General features: G+C 42.5%; 1 protein-coding gene across 3 annotated transcripts; it reads right to left on the reverse strand.

The window, feature by feature from the left end:
• Positions 1-4,338: 4,338 nt before the first annotated feature.
• C6H5orf63 (chromosome 6 C5orf63 homolog) lies at positions 4,339-21,680 on the reverse strand. 3 transcript variants are annotated; one of them, XM_065406621.1, is made up of 4 exons: positions 21,550-21,680; positions 10,208-10,329; positions 5,882-5,938; positions 4,339-4,837 (listed from the first exon to the last, which is right to left on the reverse strand). In XM_065406621.1, exons 2-4 carry the CDS (start codon positions 10,319-10,321, stop codon positions 4,658-4,660), a joined length of 351 nt encoding a protein of 116 aa, XP_065262693.1. In that variant the 5' UTR covers positions 10,322-10,329; positions 21,550-21,680; the 3' UTR covers positions 4,339-4,657. The 3 variants fall into 3 exon arrangements, with proteins under 3 accessions (XP_065262693.1, XP_065262696.1, XP_065262695.1); XM_065406624.1 differs by lacking the exon at positions 21,550-21,680 and adding an exon at positions 21,280-21,354; XM_065406623.1 differs by lacking the exon at positions 21,550-21,680 and adding an exon at positions 16,949-17,251.
• Between the last annotated feature and the right edge of the window lie 3,819 nt (positions 21,681-25,499).

Raw genomic sequence — 25,499 nt, forward strand, 5'->3', positions numbered from 1 at the left:
GGTTTGTTTTGTTTCCCAGATTTACAGGATTTAGGTGGGAAGAACTTGTGGATCTAAAGGTGGAGGAGGCTTGGAATTACTTCAAGTCAAAGTTGCAGAAACTATCAGAAGTCGGCATCCCAAGAAAGGGGAAAAAATTCATAGGCAGGAGTTGTAGACCAAGCTGGATGAGCAAGCATCTCAGAGAGGTGATTAAGAAAAAGCAGAAAGCCTACAAGGAGTGGAAGATGGGAGTGATCAGCAAGGAAAGCTACCTTATTGAGGAGGTCAGAACATGTAGGGATAAAGTGAGAAAGGCCAAAAGCCATGTAGAGTTGGACCTTGCAAAGGGAATTAAAACCAATAGTAAAAGATTCTATAGCCATCTACATAAGAAGAAAACAAAGAAAGAAGAAGCGGGACCGCTAAACACTGAGGATGGAGTGGAGGTTAAGGATCATCTAGGCATGGCTGTCAGGCTGGAGGGAGGTTACTAGTGGAGTTCCTCAGGGATCGGTTTTGGGACCAATCTTATTTAATCTTTTTATTACTGACCTTGCCACAAAAAGTGGGAATGTGCTAATAAAGTTTGCGGATGACACAAAGCTGGTAGGTATTGCCAATACAGAGAAGGACCGGTATATCGTACAGGAAGATCTGGATGACCTTGTAAACTGGAGTAATAGTAATAGGATGAAATTTAATAGTGAAAAGTGCAAGGTCATGCATTTAGGGATTAATAACAAGAATTTTTGTTAGAAGCTGGGGACGCATCAGTTGGAAGTAACAGAGGAGGAGAAGGACCTCGGAGTATTGGTTGATCACAGGATGACTATGAGCCGCCAATGTGATATGGCTGTGAAAAAAGCTAATGCAGTCTTGGGATGCATCAGGTGAGGTATTTCCAGTAGAGATAAGGAGGCATTGGTGAGACCCCATCTGGAATACTGTGTGCAGTTCTGGTCTCCCATGTTTAAGAAGGATGAATTCAAACTGGAACAGGTACAGAGAAGGGCTACTACGATGGTCTGAGGAATGGAAAACCTGTCTTATGAAAGAAGACTCCAAGAGCTTGGCTTGTTTAGCCTAACCAAAAGGAGGCTAAGGGGAGATATGATTGCTCTCTATAAATATACCAGAAGGATAAATACCAGGGAGGGAGAGGAATTATTTAAGCTCAGTACCAATGTGGACACAAGAACAAATGGATATAAACTGGCCATCAGGAAGTTTAGACTTGAAATTAGATGAAGGTTTCTAACCATCAGAGGAGTGAAGTTCTGGAACAGCCTTCCAAGGGGAGCAGTGGGGGCAAAAGACATATCTGGCTTCAAGACTAAGCTTGATAAGTTTATGGAGGGGATGGTATGATGGGATAGCCTAATTTTGGCAATTAATTGGTCTTTGCCTATTAGCGGTAAATATGCCCAATGGCCTATGATGGGATGTTAGATGGGGTGGGATCTGAGTTACTACAGAGAATTCTTTCCTAGGTGTCTGGCTGGTGAGTCTTGCCCACATGCTCAGGGTTTAGCTGATCGCCATATTTTGGGTTGGGAAGGAATTTTCCTCACATTGGCAGAGGCCCTGGGGTTTTTTCGCCTTCCTCTGCAGCGTGGGGCACAGGTCACTTGCTGGAAGATTCTCTGCACCTTGAAGTCTTTAAACCATGATTTGAGGACTTCAATGGCTCAGACATAAGTTTGATACAGGAGTGGGTGGGTGAGATTCTGTGGCCTGCATTGTGCAGGAGGTCAGACTAGATGATCATAATGGTCCCTTCTGACCTTAAAGTCTATGATTCTATGAACAGAAATTTAGTATGGGAAAGCATAAGGAATGCAGAATCAGCTCTGATCCTGCCTAGGAGGAAGGGTTGGAGAGAGGCAACCTCTTATTAAGCTAGATTGATTTTATTTTAGGAAGTCCATCTGGTTGACCATTGTGAAGCTTCCATCTCCTCAGTACAAGTTAGCCCAGAGATAAGAATTTAATTTGTGATCCATGGAAATAATGCTATTATAAATCCTGTTAGCATTCACATTAAAATACAAAGTATTAGAAAAATACCATGTGTAGTTAACAATAAAACTCCCCACTCTCAGTGTTAATGAATAAGGCACAGACAAGTCATTATCTTCTGACCTGATCAGAAAGGTTTACTTTTGCTCCTGAGATTTCCCACACAGAAGATATCATAAAAACAAGGGAAAATACTGCTATGTCAGGGATAGCTATGACTTGTTGACTATTCCAAGCTCTGTCACTGACTAATCTTGTGAAACAGGGCAAATCTCATACTTCTCTATGCCATCTGTAAAATAGGGGTAACAATGCTTTGTCTTTTTGAAATTTACTGATGAAATGCGCTATACAGTGCTATTATTTTATCACAAAAAACTAGTAGGGAAAAACTCTGGCTCTGTGAAATTTTCGTATATTGTGGAAAGGAACCAATTAGCACTTGTGTGCTGACATAGAGGCAATTCAGACCCATGTTTTAAAGGCACCCTCTCAATATGCTTCTTTAAGGGGTAGCCTAAATGTTATAAAGTCTCCCTGGCCTTGCACAAATACAAAGAAATTACTTCCCTTCTAAGAACACCCCCTCGGTGGTTGAATATGACTATGGGTGGGGCAGACCTGTTTTTCAACATCCAGTGCAGGAAGGGTGCTTTGATACAATGGGTGTTGAAACTGGTTGTGGATTTGGTGTGTGTGTTACGATACAATGCCTTTAATTTGGCCCTGCTGCAATCACTTACACCTGTGCAAAGTTCTGATGTGCTAATATTTTCCATACCCTTTGTACTTGCTTTGCACAGGTGTAAGTGGTCATGACAGGGGCAAGATAGCTGAGAATCAAGGCCAAGGAAGTGGCAGAGTGGACCTAAGAATAAAAAGGGGAAGAAGTAGTTTATCAAAGGCCAGGGTGATAGGGTGTTATACAGATGCAACAGCTGGGTATACTCTCAGACTCGTGAGGGAACAAGCCCTTCTGTTACCTTCTATGTCAAATGGCTAATCTGAGTTGTTGAGGGAGAATTCTCCAAAACAAGCCTACGCGATTGGGTTAAGTACATGTTTTTACTGTGGGTTTTTGTTAATTGAATATAGTTTCAATTACATTCCTGCCTCTTTCATTAATGATGCCCACCTTTCTGCAGGACTCAGAGAGGGCACAGGTTTCTGAAGTTCTGTGACTCTGAAAACTAGTGTGAAATTCTGTAGTGAATGCTTGATCTTAATTTGGTAAGTCTGTCTGGTGCTTAGTGTGTGTGTCCTTGTTTGGAATTTTCTTAAGGATTGAAAATGAAGAAGACCCACCTTTTGATAAGACAAGTTTCTTGTTTAATTTCCTAATTCTGGAAGGTGCTCAGATACAACAGTGCTGAAGAGAACAGAAATGTAGTAATTACATTACTTTTTGGATGGATGGATTGATTAAATAGACTGAAAAAAATCACTTTTCCAGTACTATTTAGTTAGTACTATAGACTGTTCAGCCTAAAGGACAACAATTAACTTTCTCAATTCATCCTCCTCCTTAAATATATTTAAGGAGTTCCATCTACCCACATTATTCTTTTCTGCTCTGTGATGCAAAAATGCACTAGTAGAAGCTTGCCAGTCCTAAATTAAGATACAGTGAAGTCACAGATGGGACTAAAATGTCATTTTCTTGCGTTCTGTCAGAGAACGTAAGGGCCAATCTACACTACTGAAAAGACTGTTAACCCTAAATCCAAGTACTGTTCCTATAATACAATTAGAGAATCATGTTTTCTGTGCCCCCTGGCAAATTAAGAAAAAGCCCTGGTATGACAGGGGCATCCCTAATTGTGGCAGAGAACCGCATGCTAGCATGTTTTCTTTTTAATAGTGTAGCCTGAGCCTAAGGGAGAAGCTACCTTATCTCATGCCAGCAGATTTACAAGGAAACTCTTAAGGTGTTTTAATTCCAGAGAGTAACATGAAGGTGGCAGCTAGCACAGAAAGGCATGTTTGCAGTGTTAAATCTTGTTTCAAGGAAAAATTGGGCACTCTTGGTTCAATTTAACTTTCACTTATATTTTTACTTGAGTACTAAAGAGCTCAAATCTCCCTGTTTAACATAAGCGGACATTTTAGGCTTAAGTGTAACATGTTCATCCCTTTAAAAAAAAAAAACCACCCACGCAGTTTTCACGGGTGAATAACAACTAAATCCAGGTCTCTATAAGGTATAATTCTATAAAGAGTATAAGTTTGATTTTTTTTTTTATCCCCCTCCCCATTTATAACAGCTCTCCCCTCTACATCAAAATGAGCATTTGGGATACACTCTGAAAGTCTTACAGAAGAAACTTCATACAGACATAACTTAAACATTCCTTTATTGTCAGTGCAGGGTGTATGAATGATCTGAAAGTGCATTTCATTTTATCTGCTGCTATGGAATAGCACTTATTCTCTCATTGAAAAACAAAACCATCTAGGATAGCAGATGAAGAGTTGCTATTCAGTCAGATGAGCTTCATCATTACTACAAAATGGAATATAAATCAAATAACTAAAATTTGAATGTTAAATATGTACATTACATTCCAAAGAAAATGTGGTTTGATAATGTATGCAACAGTTTCAAACCATTTGTTCAAAATCCCTTCAATCCAATCTCAGAATAGCTGCATTTCCTTCATTGGTTTTCACCATTTTGAAACTCTAGCTTCACAAGCTGGTTCTCAAGTTTTTTAACGTCTACCCGATGCTTCATTAGGAACTGCCCATTTAAATGGAAGACAGGTATGTCATACTTATATCTGTCATACCACACTGCGTTCTCTGAAAGGGTGATATCCACTTCCTGCAAAATAAACTTTGAAAGAAAAGAACTAAATGTTAAACATTTTATAACATTGGACACTTTAAAAAAAATAGCTGCTGTCTTTCATCACATTTCAGATTTACTTTAACAAGGTGGGTCACATTTTCAGCAGGCCCTCTATGTTTCCATGCCAGGGCAAATACAGATTTTGCAGGCAGAAAATGGATGTAGCCACAAACTTTGCTTGTGTACTTCCAACGACCATCTGAATGTTTAGCCCAGCATGGTTCCCTGGATTTCCAGTGAGAAACTGTACCACATATGATCTTAGTCATTTTCTTTCTGCAGGTGGGTCGACAGGCATTTTTTGTTTTGCTCATGGGTGCAGCATTTCTTTGTGTCTACTATTGCTGGCACCACTTGCTTTAAATTCAAGCAACTGGGGTTCAAAAACTGGTCAAAGTGCACTACAGGCAGTTGACAGAATATTAGTTGGAGAGGATGGTGGGAAAGTACTCTCAAGTGACACAGGGCAAAGAATATTTGATGGACCTGTCTCACAACAGTTTTGCTGCAAACTGCATTATAAACCTGAGATATATGTATATTCTAGTACAGTGGATCTCAAACTTTTGTACTGGTGACCCTTTTCACATAGCAAGCCTCTGAGTGCAACCCCCCCCCCCTTATAAATTAAACATTTTTTTATATATTTAACACCATTATAAATGCTGCATGCAAAGCAGGGTTCAGGGTGGAGGCTGACAGCTCGCGACCCCCCCATATAATAACCCCATGACCCCCTGAGGGGTCCCAACCCCCAGTTTGAGAACCCCTGTTATAGTAGCAAAAGCTTTTTAAATAGCTGCAACATTGTATTCATTGGTTTAGTTTGCTAACACTTACTTGAGCCACAGAGTCTGAAAATACTTTTGAAAAATGAGTTTTAGTAAATCAGTGCTAAAACTTTCTTGAAAAGGTTGCCCAAGACAGACTAATGGATGCAAATAACATCAAGCAATTTTTCTTTTACAAAGAAAGGTCCCCTAGAAACTATTCTTTCTATATAATATACGCAGTATTGTATTTCATTACCCTGTTTTTATATGGCTCAAGCACTTCTTTTGCTTCATCACACAGAGGGCACAGGTTCTAAAGGAAAATATGCAGATCATCTTAAAAGAATAAGACATGCAGATTATTCTGTTAACTTGTTTCTAGGTATGTTACATGCTATCATTATTCCAAATGCTGGTTCTCTCCTCATTGCCACATCATTTTCAAAATCTCACTTTAATCTGCACAGCATAGATTGCAAGAGTGTAAATTCTCTTTTATATAAGTAATAAAAAGGAAATCTCCCTTTTCATCCGGTCAACACCTCTAAGATTTTTGACTCTACCTTTAATTTGTGACCACAATAAAAATATTTTTGAAATGTTGCAAGTTCTAAAAGCTGACACAGCTGCATGGTTCTGAAGACAAGTTATAGGATAGTCATAGGGTTGATTTCTACAGTCACTTCCCCAATGTATAACTGGAAAACTTGACTTCCCTGGAGTCACTCCACATACACATCAGTGTACATTATTTGGCATATAGTAATTTAACACAAAATATAGTCAGGAAAAACATGATGGTTCTGTCTCTTTGCCATGAAGTACTGTTCACAGATGGAAAATGTCTATTCCTTTCCTCCCTCCCCAAAGCTTTTTTAGGGTATGTCTAGTCTCTGCACACCTTTTGCTGTGTAGTCTACCAGAGCTAGATTGAATTCAGCTTGTGAGTAACAGCAGTGAAGACAAGCAGTATAGGCTTCAGCGCAGATAATACAAGCGCAGCATGGACCCTACCTAGATACACACTTGGCTCACTTGCCTGTGCTGTGCTCTCTTCACTGCTATTGTTACCCGTGCTAGCTGGAGTCAAGCTAGCTTGGGTAGGGTCAGGTAGGCTAGACAGTGAAGACACACCCTTAATGTTTGAAACCCTATGCAAGGTGCTAAAGGACAAGTTTGGGGTGCAGCTGCTGTTGTTTGTAACTCGTGGAAGAGCTGGTGATGGTGAATCAGCTGAGCGTATGTGTTATTGAGAAGGGCTGACAGAATTTTGTTGCATGTAATCTGTTGTAACAGACTAGACTCTTCAAACTAAACCTACGGGATGCTCAACTCTTTATGGCTTATCACTGAAAGAAAGATTGCTAAGGTAGTGGAGCTGGTAAAATGAGCTGGTAGGGGCAGAAAGGCAGACAGAGATGCACCATTTCTCCTTACTAAGGGCTTGGCTACATGGTGCTTTACAGCGCTGCAACTTTCTCGCTCAGGGGTGTGAAAAAACACCCCCCCGAGCGCAGCAAGTTACAGTGTAAACAGTGCCGCCGTGCTCCCAGCGCTGTAAGCTAATCCCCTCGTGGAGGTGGAGTACCTGCAGCGCTGGGAGAGCTCTCACGCGCAACTACACTCGCACTTCAAAGCGCTCCTGCAGCAGCGCTTTCAAGTTTCGAGTGTAGCCACGGCCTTAGGGCTTGTCTAAGCATGCAGGTTGCACCATTAGAATTTGAATTGGTTAAAGACCTGACTTAGTTAAAACAATGCAACTTGGTGCTTGGATACTCCTATCAGTATAGCTATACATTTACAGGCACAATTTAAACCAGGTTTAAACTGATATAAGATTGTCCACACACAAATTTGCACCAGATTAAAGGCAGAATCACACCTTTAAGTTAACTGGGGAAACTGTGTATTTAGACCAGGCTTTTATCAGTTTGAATTCACACTTTCAGTTATTTTGATGCAAGTCTGTGTGGGGACACTTATTTTGGATTAAGGGGTCTATTATTTTGATTGAACTACAGTTAAATAAACCAAGCCTTGTATTGAAATAAGTAAAGGTTTGGATCTAAAACTATTTAGCTATTTTATTTCCAGTCTGTGTGTGTGGACAAGTGCTAAGTAACAAAGCAAGTCATGGCACTTTACTCCTTTAATAAAGCCAGCATTGAGTTCCAATGGGAACCATGCCCAGAAATAATTCTGTGCTCTGACTAGCCAAGAGTCTCTGCAAACAGACTTTAAACTGCTTTAATGGGACATTCAGCAGCTTGCATATATGTTCAATTGCCCTAGCTGCACACAGAATTTGAATTTAATACAGAAGAGATATCCAGATGTGCTGGGCAACAGAAGAGGCTGAAAGGAGAAGTTTTTATTTATACAATACATTCTCACTTATGCTGAGCCTCATTCATACTTACTCCTGTCCTTACTTAAAACAAAACAAAACAAAACAAAAAAAAAGCACAAGCCTGGGGTGAATGGGGATAAACTGAGAGCACAAATCGGTCTATTAAAAGCAGCCTGCAGTTTAGTGAGATCTTGTTTTGTAAATGCCAGTGCTATGACACGTTCTGTGAGACGTGAAAAGTACTTTACCTTAAGCATGTATTCAACAAAAGAGGCCAGTTTAGAAAACTGTTTCAACTTTGCTATCAGAAATTTGGTCACAGAATTTCAAATTGCTAATCAGTATGTATGCACAATAATCATGCAAAAGAGCTTTTTCCAATTATTAATCTCTAAAATGAATGCCAATACTGCCTACGTTATTGCCCTTTGGATTATGAAAAAGCACAGTGCTGGATCAGATGGCAGAGACAGAGCTGGGACTTTAAAGTATGTTTCCTCTCATAACACACATTCCACTGATTAAGAAACAAGTGCTGACTTTTCTTTTTCCAGAAAGTCTGCACTTTTGTAATGTAATTTCACTTTTTTCCAGGTTGGGTAGAAAAAAACAAACATTACTCAATGATAAGGAAGCCTCTCCAGTCTCATCTTCTCTCAGAAAATTCACACTTTTCCCATTTTATTTAAAATTCACAACAGTTTACACTTACATAGAAACTTTCATCTTAGAGCATTTTGCAATCTGTATACATGCACCAGTATCGGACTCCTGAGTCATCTCAGGACCTATATGTAAATCCGTGGTAGTGATCATCTCGAATCGAGGGATCACCAATCAAAATCAATAAATAACATGCTACAAAAACAATGTGCAGAAGGTAAAACTTTAGCCAAAGGCACCAAATGAAACTCCTTCCTATGAAAAGTGAAGTGGGATCATTAATACTTCTGCAAAGAACACAGGATCTCAGTTAAGGTTCTACATTGAAATGTGACTATATACAAATAGCCCCCATTCCTGCTTAACTGATGTGCTTGCTGGGTGCATTCAGAGTCCTATCTGCTCAGTCTTCAGACAGAAACTACTTATTGCTTTTTACTCCTGTTAGCACTGCAGAGCCACCAAAACAAAGGGCTGGTCTACACTAACCCCCCCACTTCGGACTAAGGTACGCAAATTCAGCTACGTTAATAACGTAGCTGAATTCGAAGTACCTTAGTCCGACGTTACCGCGGTCCAGACGCGGCAGGAAGGCTCCCCCGTCGATGCTGCGTACTCCGCTCGCCGAGCTGGAGTACCAGCATCGAAGGCGAGCACTTCCGGGATCGATCCGGGGCACTTCCGGGATCGATCCGGGATCGATTTATCGCGTCTTAACCAGACGCGATAAATCGAACTCAGAAAATCGATTGCTTACATCCGGACCCGGATGTAAGTGAAGACGTACCCAAAGAGGGAATGGTTGGGTTTTATTTCTCCTGGTGCATCATTGATAGAACTAATGTTAAACCTTTTCAGGCCGACTGACACGGCTTTTGCACAGGTGTCATTGAGGGCCTAATTGGCCATCAACACTTCTGTTAGGATAGTGATATAGGATAAAGAACTCACCTTTACCTTCCAATCCCAGGTCAAGCCACTTACGGTGTACTCTACACAGTAGCTGAGAGGGTGCTTCCCGGTATGGGCAGGCACTTGTGCTAGCTTTATTCGAACTAATGTGCTAAAGATAGTGTGGCCGTGACAGCACTGGCAGTAGCTTGGGCTACCCATCCAAATATGTACGTGGGGGTTGGGCATGATTGTACTTGGGTGGCTAGCCCAAGCAGCCTTCCATGCCACTATGGCCCCACTGTAATTTTAGCAAGCTAGCTTGAGCAGAGCCAGCATGCCTGTCTGCTTATGCTGAGAAGCGCCCTCCCAGCTGCTGTGTAGACATATTCTTAAATAAAAGAACTTTTAACTTGTAAACTGGGTCCACAGGCTAAGGAGTCACTGAGCCACAATAATCCTGCAGCTCCCTCTTGCCACTTCTAGAGTCATAGAGTAGAACCAAACTATAAGGTCTCACCCAAACGATGCCCACACAGTAAGCTGCATGGAACTAAATCTCTCTACCTCTAAAAGATTAAGGGCTGAGCCTTTCCGTCTGGGATCTATTTGAACCTACAGTTCCTGGAAGGCTGATATTTAGGCCCTCCTGTCTGGCTTTACAAACTAATTTTTTACCTTGGTGAACAAAGTTAACACTGGTATATTTGTAGTGGCTGCACATAGTTGTCTCCATAGTGGCCTAGAAGAATATTTTGCTAGCTGCTTTGCCGTACTCTCAAACCTAAGCATCTTTTATCCTGTTAAAACAAAAAACAGAAATTACATGCATAGTACAGTTTAATATTTCACTAAGCTATAGCTCAAAAAATCCAATAATAAGGCAGAAGTGGTGGTTCCATGGGAGTTCTGAAATACAAACTCAAGCAAACCATTTTCACAACACTTCTGTGTTCACAGCCTCCACATATTAATCTTTAAAAAAAAAAAAAGGTTTACGATGCAGCAGCCATATTATCAATTTAATGTAATCCAAGAAGCTCTATTTAAAATTTAGATTTCATTTTCTTGCTGCAGTGCCTTTGCTAAATTCTCTAACACAAATGCTGACATAAATACATTACAATGTTTTAACTAGACATATGCCAGTAAGAATTACACAATACTAACAGAATGCAAAGTGCTATGCTTTGAACCGCTGTAATCTTGCTGATTTGCTTGACACAAAATATTCTACTTACTCAAAATTATTCCATCAAACTAGTTCTGTATCTAATCAGAATGTTAAAATAATGCTTCCTGCAGCAAGTAAAAAAAACAACAACAAACTACAGTCAAGATGATTTAACGTTAAGAGCGTGCAAATTGTCTCGTTCTTTCTGCAAGAGCAAACTAATTGATGAAAGATGTTGATGGCTTTAGAGTCTGTTTGGTTGTGGTTTTTTTAAGTGAAGTTAGTGCAGGTGCAGTATGCCATATTGGATACTGAAAACCTTCACCCATACAAGAGCATGAATAGCAATACTGCTTTCTCCATAATAGCCTACCAATGAGTCTTAACCTTGGCTTCTAAGGATCACCTGTAGGATTGAGAGACTTCTTTATACTCCATGCCTATTCATTCTTTGGCCTTTGAGTTACGATTGTCAGCAAAGATGTCAATTCTGATGGTGGTTATTGTGGATATCTATTCATTAGAAACTGCACTAGGACCACCCACCCATTTTACATAGAGTCAAATCTTACTGTTCTTATTTGGACAAAATTTACATTGGCTTTTGCTAACTATAGATGACAACTTTATATTTCATTTGAATGTATTTGAAAGCTGTGTTAAGTGAGGGGCACAACACAGAGCAAAAGGAATACTAAGCTGTGTATGAAAAGCATATTCCAAGAACCCTATTAAATAGAACTGAGTTGAAGTGTGCCCTAAACTTGGAGCATTAATACTGTAAAGTAGGGCTCAGTCAATGTGTTAGGCGAGTTAAGAAAAACATGAAGTCCAGCTTCTTATAGCTAAAGGAGCAGTTATTTCAAAGAAGAAAAGACTTTACAGAGAGGTAATTTGCCCAACAGACCCTCCCATGACACAAGAACAAAATAATATATTGGAAGAACTGTGAATCTGAACATTATATTAAGTTAGTTAATTTCCTTCCTAAATGAAAAACCATACCAATAGTGATCCATTATCCTGACTGCACTGTCTAGGACTTTTGTCTTTTTTTTGGGAAGCAAGGTAAGAACAATTTGCCATGCTCCCAGGAGAGTCTTAAGCAGAACATGTGCCACAGATGAGAGTTATATCTGCTAAAAAGGGGAAGTTATGTCTAATGTGCTAAATCACAACCTTGCAAAAGTGGTTTATCTGTAACTTGATGGCCTACTTTCAGATGCTGGAAAAGAATTTGGACTTGTCACAAACATGCAAAAGAAGGAGTTTGAAATGAAATACATTGTAATGCACAGGCTGTTGTGATTGTGTTCCACTACTTCTTCAGGATGGAATCAGCTGCTCAACTGTGTGTCATATGCTCTATACTGCTAACAGACATTCTCCTGTAATTCAACTGGCAAGGTCTTCTGGAGCAGGAGGATCTGAGTTGTATCTTTGTTCTCACCACAAAGTTCCAGGTGAATGTGATACACAACACAGTGCCATTTGTGTTGACTAGAAGTCCTTAGGCAGTGTGATGGGGTGTTCATCCTACACCAGCACCAAAAGGAAGCTGAGAAGGACCAATTAGTGTGATAGACCACACATGAGGGGTTTAGGCTGAAGAAGCAACCCCTGATTGGTGGAAGAAGCTCAGCTGAACGGGTGTGGGCTGGGCTAGTATGAACTCAGGAAGCTGGCAACAGAAAAGGCTACAGCCAGGAAGTCTGCAGCCACCGTCTGTGTACTAGAGGGGAAAGAGTAGGAACCTAACCCTGAGAGAAGGGTGGACTCAGGAGAGAGAAGGGTGAAGAGGAAAACAAAGGCACTGGAATCTTTGTAGAAGAGAGGGGAGGCCAGGCCAAAATCAGATTCCTGTGCCCCTTCTCCCCTAACTCCTGCATTCCCTCCCCTACCCCCAGGTAGTTGGTCTGCTACCTCCAGCGGTGGCACATAGCTCCCTAGGAACCAGCTGTGCAGCCCATCCTCCTCCTCCTCTTCCCACCAGCTGCCATCCAGCATCTGCAGCATTGTGATCAGCTCCCCTGCTGCAAAGCACAGCCCCTGCTGGAGCCACTCCGCACTTTCCCAAGCCTTGCAGTTTAGAGGGGCAATGCCTCCCTGCCTCCCCAAACTATGTCCATCTTAAAAAGTGGGCATGGTCCCCTGACCTGCCTGATTCTGGTGGAAGAAAACCTATGGGAGGCAGAGTAGGGAGCAGCAAGGTTGAAAACTGAGTAGAGCTTGGCTGCACATTGTAGGGTCCCTGGGCTGGAACCTGGAGTAGTGGGTGGGCCTGCATTCCCTTACCAGCCACTGACAAAGTGGCAGATCTTGGGCAGCAGGTCCAGTGTGACTCTATTTCCCCAGAAGGAGAGTCTCCATAGTGACCTGGCCGGCTGAGTCACAAAAAAGAAGCTGCAACTTCTGGAGCGAGAGAGGGGTTGCAGAGAGAAAAGAAAATGGAGGAGAGACCACAGAGGGAGGCACTGGACAGCTATTCCCCAGGGCAGCTGGGAGGAGACACCACTGGCACTGAGTGAGTACCCCTTGATAGGCAGCCACAAACTTGTTCTCTTGAGCCATATGGCAATCTGTTTGTACAGGGTTTTACATAACTGAAGAGGTGAGCTTAGCAATGTGCAAATCTGATTGACAATAACTGGCCTCAGCAGTCATATTTAGGAATTTTTATGTCCACAATAGCAGTGAAAATCTACCCAAAACTGGATATGTTTGGAATGATAAAATGCAGCATGTGGACCTACTTGCATCCAAGATAAAAATGTCAAATTAAATAGTTTGTATTAATTTTAAAACTTGGCAAAATACTTCTGCTACCAACCCAACAGCCAAGTTTGTCATTAAAAATAATATTTAAATCTGTGTATTTTTTAAGTGAAACCAAGAAAGCAGTATTTTCTGAGTTCAAGAATAGGTCTTCATTGACCAGGAATATTATTGATGCTAATGAATCACTACACTGCCAACTCCTCAAGCCTATGAGTTGTGGTTTCCATAACATCCAATGCACAAGTAGTAATATTAACTTATGTGCAATTCAAATATGAGTGAGCTTAAATGTCATTACTTATTAATAGATGCTAGACACAGCTGAAAATGCTAAGGAATTTCAACCTTTACATTGCAAATCAAACTTGCATCCCACATGCCTTCCATGGAACTTACAGCCATGTAGCCTAAAGAAGAGCAGGAGCCCTGGACTCTGGTTTATTTGCTTGTGTGGTGTGAGATAGTGGGGCCCTATTCAGCAGTTATACTTGCATAAATTGGAAGTAACCCTATTAAAGTCAATGATCCCAATTGTGTGCTGTGTTCCACCCATTTTATGCTGCTCTATTGCCACACAGCATCTCTAAAACCTATATGGGGTTGGGGGAAGATGTCATCAGATGGTATAGAGCTGCCACAGCACAGAGGAGCCCTGAAGTCCCTGGTTCCCAAAATAGTCCCTTAGGGAAGCTAATGCAGGTTACAATAGCTGCCCCAACCTGTGCGAGGGAACTGACTACAGCTCCTGAAGAACAGTTGAGGATCTGGCCCAGCGGAGGCTCTCTGTATTGGCTTCTGTGTTAATTCTCCTTCTGGTGAAATGAAACAAAGTTTTGGATAAAACCAAGTAATAGCTTATTGAATGTGCTGAAGGATAGATGGGGATATAAAGTCTAGTTCCAGGCAGCAGCAAACTAATAAAAGGTAAGTACCCCAGATATTAACATCAATCATTGGGCCACATATATTCTCACCAATTCACACACGAATTCAGGTAACTCTTGGGCAGTTCTACAGTATCGCTTAAGTCGATCTAACTTACATCACGCAGGGGTGTGAAACCCCCTCCCCACAAGCAACGCAAGTTTTGCGCTGTCCACACCGGCACTATGTCGGCAGGAGACGCTCATGTCTTCACCAGACATGCTACAGCTGCATCAGTGCAGCTGCGCTGATATAGCACTGTAGTGCACACTTGCCCTGAATAGTATCCTGATTCCATAATGTGACCAACCAGTCCCTAAGCCTGGTCTGCACCATTGGTAGGTAGAATGCACTGTTTCCACTGCTATGCAGAGTGCAAAAGTCCAATCTGTATCTTTCCTTTCCCTCTTGTAAACTGAAGTAGGGGAAGGATCATCTTGTGCAGATGCCCCACAGATTTCACTCAACGTAGGGAAAATCTGTGGCATGTGGGATTTTTTTTTTTTTTTTTTTTTGGTGGGTGTTTTTTAATGATGAAATTAAACTGCTAAACAATTAGTGAAAAACCTTTCAGTACAGTCATTCTGGGAGCACTTTTTGACATTTAAAGATCCTTCTCAGGATCAGCAATACCTAAACAGGAAGCAAAGGAGCTTGCTAATGCCAAAATCCCTTTTTTCTCCATACTGTAAAGAGATGTTAATAACTTGACAAATATAATGTTTGGAAGATAAACTTGGCCTCTACTACATTCCAGAAAGACAAATTGGACGAATCTATAAATAGTCTCCTCCAGCAAATAAATCCTACTTTTCAGCATAAACTATGACGCTGAAACTAACTTTAACAAGTTAATTAGCTGTTTATAAAGCTAAAGAAAAGATGCGCATGTCTGACTTTTTTCAACTTAGTATTTTTAATAATGACACTTTGTTAAATAATCTCGACTTCAAGACACTGATGTACTCTACCTCCATGGCTCTGAATGTACTATACCCATAATTATGAATATATTTGGATCTGACTAGTGAGGTCCACTTTTTCATGATTCTCTGTGCATAGCCGAGTGTGCAGTTAATTACAGCAGTTGCATGTGCAGTTGCAGTGTTTGTGAATACTGTGTGGACATATAATTAAAATTTAAGACCGAGGATCCCGAGACACATTTGACAGAGCAACCGAGATTCCCTGGACAAATCACAAGTACCTTTATGCAAGGGACTGCACTGGTAACCTGTCAGGATCACATAAGCTATGTTAAATTTGAATAAAAGAGCAGATTGCAGTTGCTCTAATCTAGATATCTAATATGGATGCATGGCCAAAAAGAACAACCGTGGAGGTAGATAGGCAGAAACAGCCTATCTTCACCTCTTTATTGCATACTAGCATAGCTGTTAGCACATTTCAGAAATCCATGGGCCACAGGCCAAACACTATTGCAGCTTTGTGTGTTTGTGACTGTTCTAGAAAACTCAGAACTACACAATTACTGTTACAGAAATTATTGTATAAAGAACAGGAGTATTTGTGGCACCTTAGAGACTAACAAATTTATCAGAGCATAAGCTTTCGTGGGCTACAGCCCACTTCTTCGGATGCATCCGAAGAAGTGGGCTGTAGCCCACGAAAGCTTATGCTCTAATAAATTTGTTAGTCTCTAAGGTGCCACAAGTACTCCTGTTCTTTTTGCGGATACAGACTAACACGGCTGCTACTCTGAAACCTGTCCTTATTGTATAATGGTTACATACTTATTCTCCATTTTATCTTCAGCCTGTAAATCTAGATCCACACGCTGAATATGGTAAAAAAGCAGAAGTGGGGAAGAAGGCGCTATCTAAGCAGGAAAACATGCAGTCATTGAATGTAAGAAAACAGACTGGTGGCTCAGCTGGGTGCTGTATTTGAATAGCCTTTCTTCTGGAGTTCCTCATTCACATCTAGCTCTGGTCACATAGGAAAATGAAATTGCTGTTAATCTGGTCCCTTTTACATGATATTTAACTTGTGAGATGCTGGTATGAAGGATAGTCCCTCAAGCAGAGACAAAGGGCAGTGCTGGGATGAGGAATCCCAGTGCCCAACAGTTGGAGTAAATGGGGGTGCTGAAGGACCTTACTTAGGGGCTCTATCTCTTGTATGGTGTCTCAAATTTGAAGTTGCTGCTGCTTTCTCTCTCTCTCTTTTGCCCCACAACAAAGTCCCTCTTGGCTATGAGAAGGGAAGGGGGAACTTCTTCTATACTCCCTTCCTCATCCCCAGTTCTAGGTGCTTCTCCCTCCCACCCCCATGTTTTCGATTCCATTTGCATTAGCCTCCTCCATCCTAACTCCCTCCCCATCATTGTTTTCCTTTTCTCTTCTCTAGCCCCATTTTTGGGAACCTCCTTTTCTCATTTCTGGGGACTCTTCCTTTCTGAATCTCTCTGCCCAGCCTCTGCTACTACTCAGTTTTCCGGACCAGCAGCTAAGCAAAATTTACACAATTTGGTCAGTTTTACTCCTATCCAACTTATTATGAACAGCACCAGTGAAACTTACCAGACTTATCAGGTTCATTTTGCTGATGCCTCTGCTCATGAAAGGAACTTGCCAACTGACCATTTGTGAGTACATATTTAAAGTTTTGCCAGTGACCCATTATTTGATCCCCAAATGATGTCATGACTGGTAGTCTTGGCTCAAAAATGTGCGTGGTACTGGATTAGCAGTAGGCTTGGTAGAGTGCTCTTTCCTTTTCAGACAGAAGGTTAATAAATAGTAGGGGTGGAGTATTTTTCCTGGAATTCTAAACAAGTTAAAAGATCCTAAACGTACTGCAGTTCATAAAGTCTTGAAGTACTACTTTTTCCAAGGGCACACAGCATACTTTAAAAAAAAAAAAAAAAAAAAAAAGTCTTGAGAGAAAAACCAATTTTTATGTCAGAATTCATTCATTATATGCATATTCTGTAACACCATTTTAATATTCACTTCAATAGGAGAATGTTACAAAATCTGTACACACTGTTACAGAAAATTTTCTGAGAATAAACTATCAGCACAATCTCCCACATCTTCCCCCCTGCCCTTAATTATAAAACTTTAAGAAAATGCTACAGTCCTACAGTACTCCATCCTAGGTGAGATTAAAGATATCATTTCATGGTAATGTACAGGGACCTATGTTTGGTTGCAGACAATGGAATTACACCCTTAAAAATATATTGAGTCAACATTCTTGACTTTGACCAGATATATATTCCAAATTCAAAGCATACTGACATACAGTATAATGCTGTAATAGCTGTGAAACACAGCTGTCTTTCTGAAAGACATGCAATCTTGTATATAATGGCTAGTTATCATAAAGTAGGATTTATGAGTTTTACAGCACATTTTAAATGTCTTCATTTGAGCTATCAAAGAAAACTTTAGAGTGAAGTGATCCATTCTACTTCAAGAGGGGGGAAAAGATTCTTAAAGAATTTTCTTTCCCATTGTCCTCCTTTCTTTTTGAAGATATTTTCTGAATTCTCAATATCCTCTACAGATTGGAAGTCAGATTTTATTAGAAAAGTTTCTCAGTCACTGTTAATAATAACTTGGCTAGCAAATAATCTACATGGGTTTGAGGCTTATGCTTTCTGTTAAAGGAAAGCATATGTTAAATATATAGACATGCCAAAATGTCTACTTTGCCATTTACAAATGACATTTATGTTACCTCTTGCTTAATCTGAATGTCCATTCCTATCACTTTGATTGCAATAAGTAGAGGATAAAGTTATCTAGAAGACCACTAAAGAGCATAATAAAAGCATATATAATGCACAGAAAGTTCTAGAATTTCAGTAACCACTTCTGAACATTACAAATGAGTTTGTCATGGATTTTATTTTCAGGGACAAATTTTGATAAAGTATCCAAGTTCTGCACAGAACTGCAGGTCTACTTGTGTATGCAACTCCCACAAATACACATTGAACAATGGACTGCCAAATGGCTAAACCTCTGTCTGCACACACACATTGCTTGAATGTGTGCAAAACCATGCCACACTCATCTTTGTGCCCACCAGTGGGCCTCTACTTCTTAAAATACTTGGCCTCCAGTGTCTGTCTTGCCTGTGCTCTGTTTTTTTTTATTATTTCCTTCAGAATTGTGATCTTCCTGTTGATCAAATGGATCTCTCCCAGGGCCAGTGATCAAGTTATTTGACCATAGCTGCTGAAAATCAGAAATCAATTAAAGGCAGAAATTGTAGTACAGTATTGGGTAATCTAATTTATATTTTAATACAAATTATTTGTTTTTTATGGATTTGATCACATTGACCAGTGAAGGTAACTTAAGATAGCTACTATACATATTCTGTATGTAAGCATATAATTAGCAAAAACAGAAAGGTGGTTGTTTTATAACTAATGACCAGGCATAATAAGTGTGCTGGGAAAGGCTAAGATTTCTTTACATTAATACTAAGTGTATTTGCAAACATCTACATTATCAAAACTGCTATTGTATAAAATATTTATTTAACATTATTTGCAACACTAAGATGCATATTGTAGCATGTACAATTTCATTTACTGATATGCTGTGTGCATCATCCTTCAATGAGGTCAGAACAAGTACTGGATTACAGAAAATGAATGCTGTTCTACTCTGAGAAGCAAGTTTACCGGACAAACAAGTTGCTTGTGTGCATGTAGTTATATCTACTTATGTCGTTGGTAAAAATAAGGGCCAAGATTTCCCATTTAGGGCACAATGGTAAAAATGTATGCTGCTGGTATACAATAGAGCTCACCCCATGGCTGTCACTGGTGGAGCTGCACCAGTGCTAGACAACTATTGGGAGGATTTCTGATAATGTTTATGAATCAGTTTTCTCCTACCTCTCTAAACCCTCCTTCAGTGTCTCCCCTCTGTTCGCTACACCTTATCTCTGGATAATCTCATCCACACACAGTCACCTACCATCTCTCTGCAGATGATTTACAGATCTATCTTCTACTTCAGACCTGTCTCCTTTTGTCAGAACTAAAATCTTAGCCTGTCTCTCCCACATACTCGTGGATATCCCAACGGTCAGCTCAAGCTCAAAGAGAGTTCTTAGCTCCCCATCCCCACTTCTCATAAGACCTCCCAGCTATTTCCTTTCTTGATCACCGTGGACAACATCACCATTTCGGCCTGTAACCTGGCTGTCAACTTTGCCTCATGCCTCTCTCTAAGTCAAGAACATAAGAATGGCTGTACTGGGTCAGACCAAAGGTCCATCTAGCCCAGTATCCTGTCTACCAACAGTGGCCAATGCCAGGTGCCCCAGAGGGAGTGAACCCAACAGGCAATGATTAAGTGATCTCTCTCCTGCCATCCAGGAGTCCTTATGCCCAGGCTATATCTAAGCATTGCAGATTCTTTCTACATAATATCCCTAAGATGCAGCCTTTCTGATCCATCCACACAGCTAAAACACAGGCTCTCATCTTGTGTCTCAGTTACTGCAACATTCTTTTCTGTGGCTTTGACAAATGCAATCTTGGCCTGCTCTTATCCAATCAGAATGCTACTGCAAAGATCATCTTCCTAGCTTGTCACTTTGACCATGTCACCCCTCTCTTTGCAACCCTCCACTGGTGTCCCCCTTTCTATCATATCAAATGTAAACATCACGTCTTCCCTTTCAAAGCCCTTTACAGACTATCCCTAAGGCTGCGAGTCTGTCACGGATTCTGTGACTTTCCGGAACCTCTGTGACTTCTGCAGTTGTGATGCAGCTGGCCCCAGGGCTGAGCAGCTGAAGCAGGCCTGGGGCCAGCCGCTGCTCACGCAGCCCCAGGCAGCTTGCCCCAGGGGATGCTAGAGCAGCCGCAGGGCCCCAGGCCACCCACCCCCAAAGCAGCAGTGGCACCCTGGAGCCCCCCAAAGCAGCAGCAGCACCCCTGAGCCCCCCAAACCACCATTGGGGTATTTATAGTAAAAGTCATGGACAGGTCATCAGCTGTGAATTTTTGTTTATTGCCTGTAACTAAAAATACCCATGACTAAAACGTAGCCTTAACTGTCCCCCCTCTACCTATCCACTCTCATTCAGCATTGAAAAGCCATCTTCTGTTTCCAACTGGCCCACAGTATTGGTCTCCATTGCTCACTTGTTTAATTTACAAACAAGCACCTGCATTCTTTTTTCCATTATATGCCCTCATGCCTGTAAAGAACTCCCTACAACCATCCACAAAACTAATTCATTATCTTTTATCCTCCTCCTAAACCAGCTGGAAACTCCCTTTTCCCATGATGCTTATGAAACCTCCACAGGGGTTAAACTGCTTGAGTACTGAGGCCACGGCCAGTAATATCGATTCCTTGAATTTCCCCAGCAGTCCGTCTGTATGCAGCTATCGGTTGCTGTCTTGTACTTAGATTGTAAGCTCCTTGGGGCAGGGACCCTCTTTATGTTCTATTTGTACAGTACCAAACAGTAGGGTCTTGGTTCAAGACTGGGGCTCCTAGGTGCAACAATACAACTAACTCTTAATAATAAATTCTTAGTGGAAACAGGGTGTAGATGTGTCAGTCATGGGGAGCCTATGAAATCAATGGTGGAAAGACAAAGCATCTCCAGACAGCCACTTCTGATTATTTATCACTTTGTGGCACTTAATTAAATCAGGCCTGTTCTCTATGGGGCGAAGGCTGTAAAACTGCACACACATGCTGGTCACCGAGTCTGTGGTGGGTTTTCTTTGAAAAAGAAACCTCCCTGCCTTTTGTGGAGTCATTTGAGAAACGCTCTTTTGCAGTATTTGCTCTGCGTCACACCAGCCCCAGTCAGTGAACGGTCTATCGCTACGTACGTCAAAAAGGACCTCTCTTGCTCTCACCTGCGTGGCCCAGGCTCGGGGCTATTAAGTTTACACCGGATTTGTTCTGGGACTATTCCACCGCCTCTTACACCGACACCCACCCGCTTGTGCAGACTCCGCTGCGTGCCCTGGTGCCAGCTCCAGCGCCCTGGTGGCCCCAGAAGGAAAGCGGGCACTGCCGCTTGAAACCGGGGCCTCTTCTAGACAACCCAGCGCCTGGCCCCAAGCGAAGCGAAGCAGGGGCACCGCGGAGCTGCTAACACACCGATCCCGCGCCGGGCTACTCACGCGGCTGCCGCTGCCCGGGGACAGAGCCTCCAGCTCGTGCGGCGCTGCCCGGCCCTCCCCGCTCCAACAGCAGCGACTGCTCCGCCCCAGCCGCTCCCCCGGGGCACAGGAACTGACCAGCAGCAACTTCCTGACACTGCTGCTTGCATTACACCCTCCACCCACCGCCGCTTCGGCGCCCGGGAGTTTACACTCAAATCTCCAGGCTCGCCCCGCCTCCTACCCTGTGCTAAGTTGTTGCTCCTTAAAGGAGTTCTTTGCTCCGCTTTGTTTTCCTGCCCAGGGAAGGCTCCAGTCAGCTAATAAAATAAATACAAAGAAAGTGTAACCTTCACTCTGCATGGATTATTTGAAAGCAACCCCTAAAGGTTTCCCTAAATAGTGCAGTGGCTGGGTCTATTATTTAAAAATAATGGTTGGACCATTTTAGATTTTTCTAAAGCAATTTTGTTGAAGTGTTGGCAAGGCTGTATGGAAGTGCTAAGGACTGTTATTAAACTAATATTTCCACTCAGCTGTCAACATTTAGATCCCAGTCCTGCAAGCTGATGTCAGTGGGACTAGGGGTGATAGGTCGGGGATCTGCCACACGGAGCAGCTGGGGAATCGGGGCCTTGTTACAGGTAGAGCGGGTAGGTTGTCTGACACTCCTGTTATAAGGTGCTGTTTTCAGTTGCTTATAACTCTGCCAAACTTTTAAGTGTTTCAAGGTGAAATTTTTCATGCTGGGTGTCTGCCACAGGAAATGGTTGTTTTTAGACAAATTCAGCAAAAAATAGTTCAGCCATTTATGTTGTCTTGCCCATAACAAATTGTTAAAACCATTACATTGAGAAGCACAAGCCATCCCAGGCTTTGGGATAAGTATTTGCAAGTTTTCAGAGGACGACCTGGTGCCAGAGAAGTGCCTTTTTGCTGTTCCTGTGCAAATCTCCCTTATTTGGCCAAATTTTGAACCTCTGTGAATTTCAATTAGCATGTGTTCAGTGTGAGACTTGTTAGTTTGGCAACTAGATTCTCTATAGATTCCATTTGTGCTGGACATGTTCCAGCTCAAGACCATTATTAATTTTCTAATGGGCTTTTCTTTGGCACTTATCACTACAGTGAGTGCTTCACATAGCAAAAAATATTTGTTTCAAGTTTTACGTTAGTTATTTTATCAGACACCAATTCATCCAGCTGTAATAATAATACCTTGCACTTATGTCACTTTCTAAGATTTGCAGAGCACTTTACTAATGTTAAATTAACCCTCACACATACCCTGTGACTGAGGTAGGTAAGCATTATCTTAATCGTAGAGATAGGGCAACAAAGTCTAAGCAAAGTGCTCAAATTCACAAAGGAAGCTATTCAGTGGCAGTGCTAATAGAACCCTCTTTGCCTGTCCAGTGTGTTAGTCAAGATACCTTCCAATGTTTCCTAGATTACGTCTCCTTTTTAGTTCCCTGTGATTGTTTCTAGGCCCTCTTTCAGACATCTTCAAAGGGTATGTCTACACTACGGGATTAATCCGAATTTATATAATTCGAATTTAGGAAACCGATTTTATAAATTCGAATGTATTCGGCCACACTAGGCACATTAATTCGGTGGTGTGCGTCCAAGCTACCATACTAGCATCGATTTCCAGAGCGTTGCATTGTGGGTAGCTTTCCCATAGCTATCCCATAGTTCCCGCAGTCTCCACCCCCCGTTGGAATTCTGGGTTGAGACCCCAGTGCATGATGGGGCAAAAAACATTGTCGCAGGAGGTTCTGGGTACAGCCTCCCTCTCCCTCCCTGAAAGCAACGGCAGACAACCGTTTCGCGCCTTGTTCCTGGGTGAACAGTGCAGACGCCATACCATGGCAAGCATGGAGCCCATTCAGCTCAAGACAGCAGTCATGAACATTGTAAATACCTCGCGCCTTATCGTGCAGTTTATGCTGAACAAGAACCTGGAAAACCAGGCGGCGAGGAGCAGGCTACAGCAGCGCAGCGACGAGAGTGATGAGGATATGGACATGGAATTCTATCGAACCGCGGGACCCGGTCCTTTGGAGATCATGCTGTTAATGGGGCAGGTTATAGGCATGGAACGCCGATTCTGGGCCCGGGAAACAAGCACAGACTGGTGGGACCGCATAGTGTTGCAGGTGTGGGACGATTCCCAGTGGCTGCGGAACTTTCGCATGCGTAAGGGCACTTTCATGGAACTTTGTGACTTGCTTTCCCCTGGCCTGAAGCGCCAGAATACCAGGATGAGAGCAGCCCTCACAGTTGAGAAGCGAGTGGCAATAGCCCTGTGGAAGCTTGCAACGCCAGACAGCTACCGATCAGTCGGGAATCAATTTGGAGTGGGCAAATCTACTGTGGGGGCTGCTGTGATGCAAGTAGCCAAAGCAATCACTGAGGTGCTGCTACACAAGCTAGTGACTCTGGGAGATGTGCAGGTCATAGTGGATGGCTTTGCTGCAATGGGATTCCCTAACTGTGGTGGGGCGATAGATGGAACCCACATCCCTATCTTGGCACCGGAGCACCAGGGTACCCAGTACATAAACCGCAAGGGGTACTTTTCAATGGTGCTGCAAGCACTTGTGGATCACAAGGGACGTTTCACCAACATCAACGTGGGCTGGCGGGGAAGGGTTCATGATGCTCGCGTCTTCAGGAACACTACTCTGTTTAAAGGGCTGCAGCAAGGGACTTACTTCCCGGACCAGAAAATGACCGTTGGGGATGTTGAAATGCCAATAGTTATTCTTGGAGACCCAGCCTACCCCTTAATGCCATGGCTCATGAAGCCATACACAGGCAGCCTGGACAGGAGTCAGGAGCTGTTTAACTACAGGCTGAGCAAGTGCAGAATGGTGGTAGAATGTGCATTTGGCCGTTTAAAAGGTCGCTGGCGATCGCTACTGACTCGCTCTGACCTCAGCCAAAGAAATCTCCCCATTGTTATTTCTGCTTGCTGTGTGCTCCACAATCTCTGTGAAAGTAAGGGGGAGACCTTTATGGCAGGGTGGGAGGCTGAGGCAAATCGCCTGGCTGCTGATTACGCGCAGCCAGACACCAGGGCGATTAGAAGAGCACACCAGGAAGCAGTGTGCATCAGAGAAGCTTTGAAAACCAGTTTCATGACTGGCCAAGCTACAGTGTGAAATTTCAGTTTGTTTCTCCTTCATGAAAACACGCCCCCTTTATTGACTCATTCTCTGTAAGGAACCCACCCTCCCCCTTCCCCCAGCTTGTTTTCAAACCAAAATAAAGTCACTATCGTTTAAAAATCATTTATTCTTTATTCATAGATTATAAAAAGAGGGAGGGAACCCGGGTGGGGTTTGGGAGGAGGGAAGGAAAAGGCCATTAAAAAATGGTTTAAAAAATGACAGCCTTTTGCTTGGTCTGTCCACTGGGGTGGAATGGGAAGGTGTACGGAGCCTCCCCCCCCCCCCCGCGTTCTTACACGTCTGGGTGAGGAGGCTATGGAACATGGGGAGGGGGGTTATACAGGGGCTGTAGCAGCACTCTGTTATGAAAACCAGCCCCCTTTATTGACTCATTCATTCTCTGTAAGGAACCCACCCTCCCCGTTTAAAAATCATGTATTCTTTATTAAGTGATTATAAACATAGGAAGAGAACCAAGAAGGTAATCTGGGTGAGGTTTGGGAGGAGGATAGGAGGGAAGTAAAAGGCCACTGAATAAATTCAATATAATGACAGCCTTTTGGTTGGGCTGTCCACTGGGGTGGAATGGGAAGGTGTACGGAGCCTCCCCCCCCCCCCCCCCGCGTTCTTACACGTCTGGGTGAGGGGGATATGGATATGGAACATGGTGAGGGGGGAGGGAGGTTATACAGCGGCTGCAGCGGCACTCTGTCATCCTCCTGCTGCCATTCCTGAAGCTCCACCAGACGCCGGAGCATGTCCGTTTGCTCACGCAGCAGCCCCAGCGTTGCA

The sequence above is a fragment of the Emys orbicularis genome, chromosome 6 (assembly GCF_028017835.1).
Source record: "Emys orbicularis isolate rEmyOrb1 chromosome 6, rEmyOrb1.hap1, whole genome shotgun sequence".
NCBI classification, from domain to species: Eukaryota; Metazoa; Chordata; order Testudines; family Emydidae; genus Emys; species Emys orbicularis.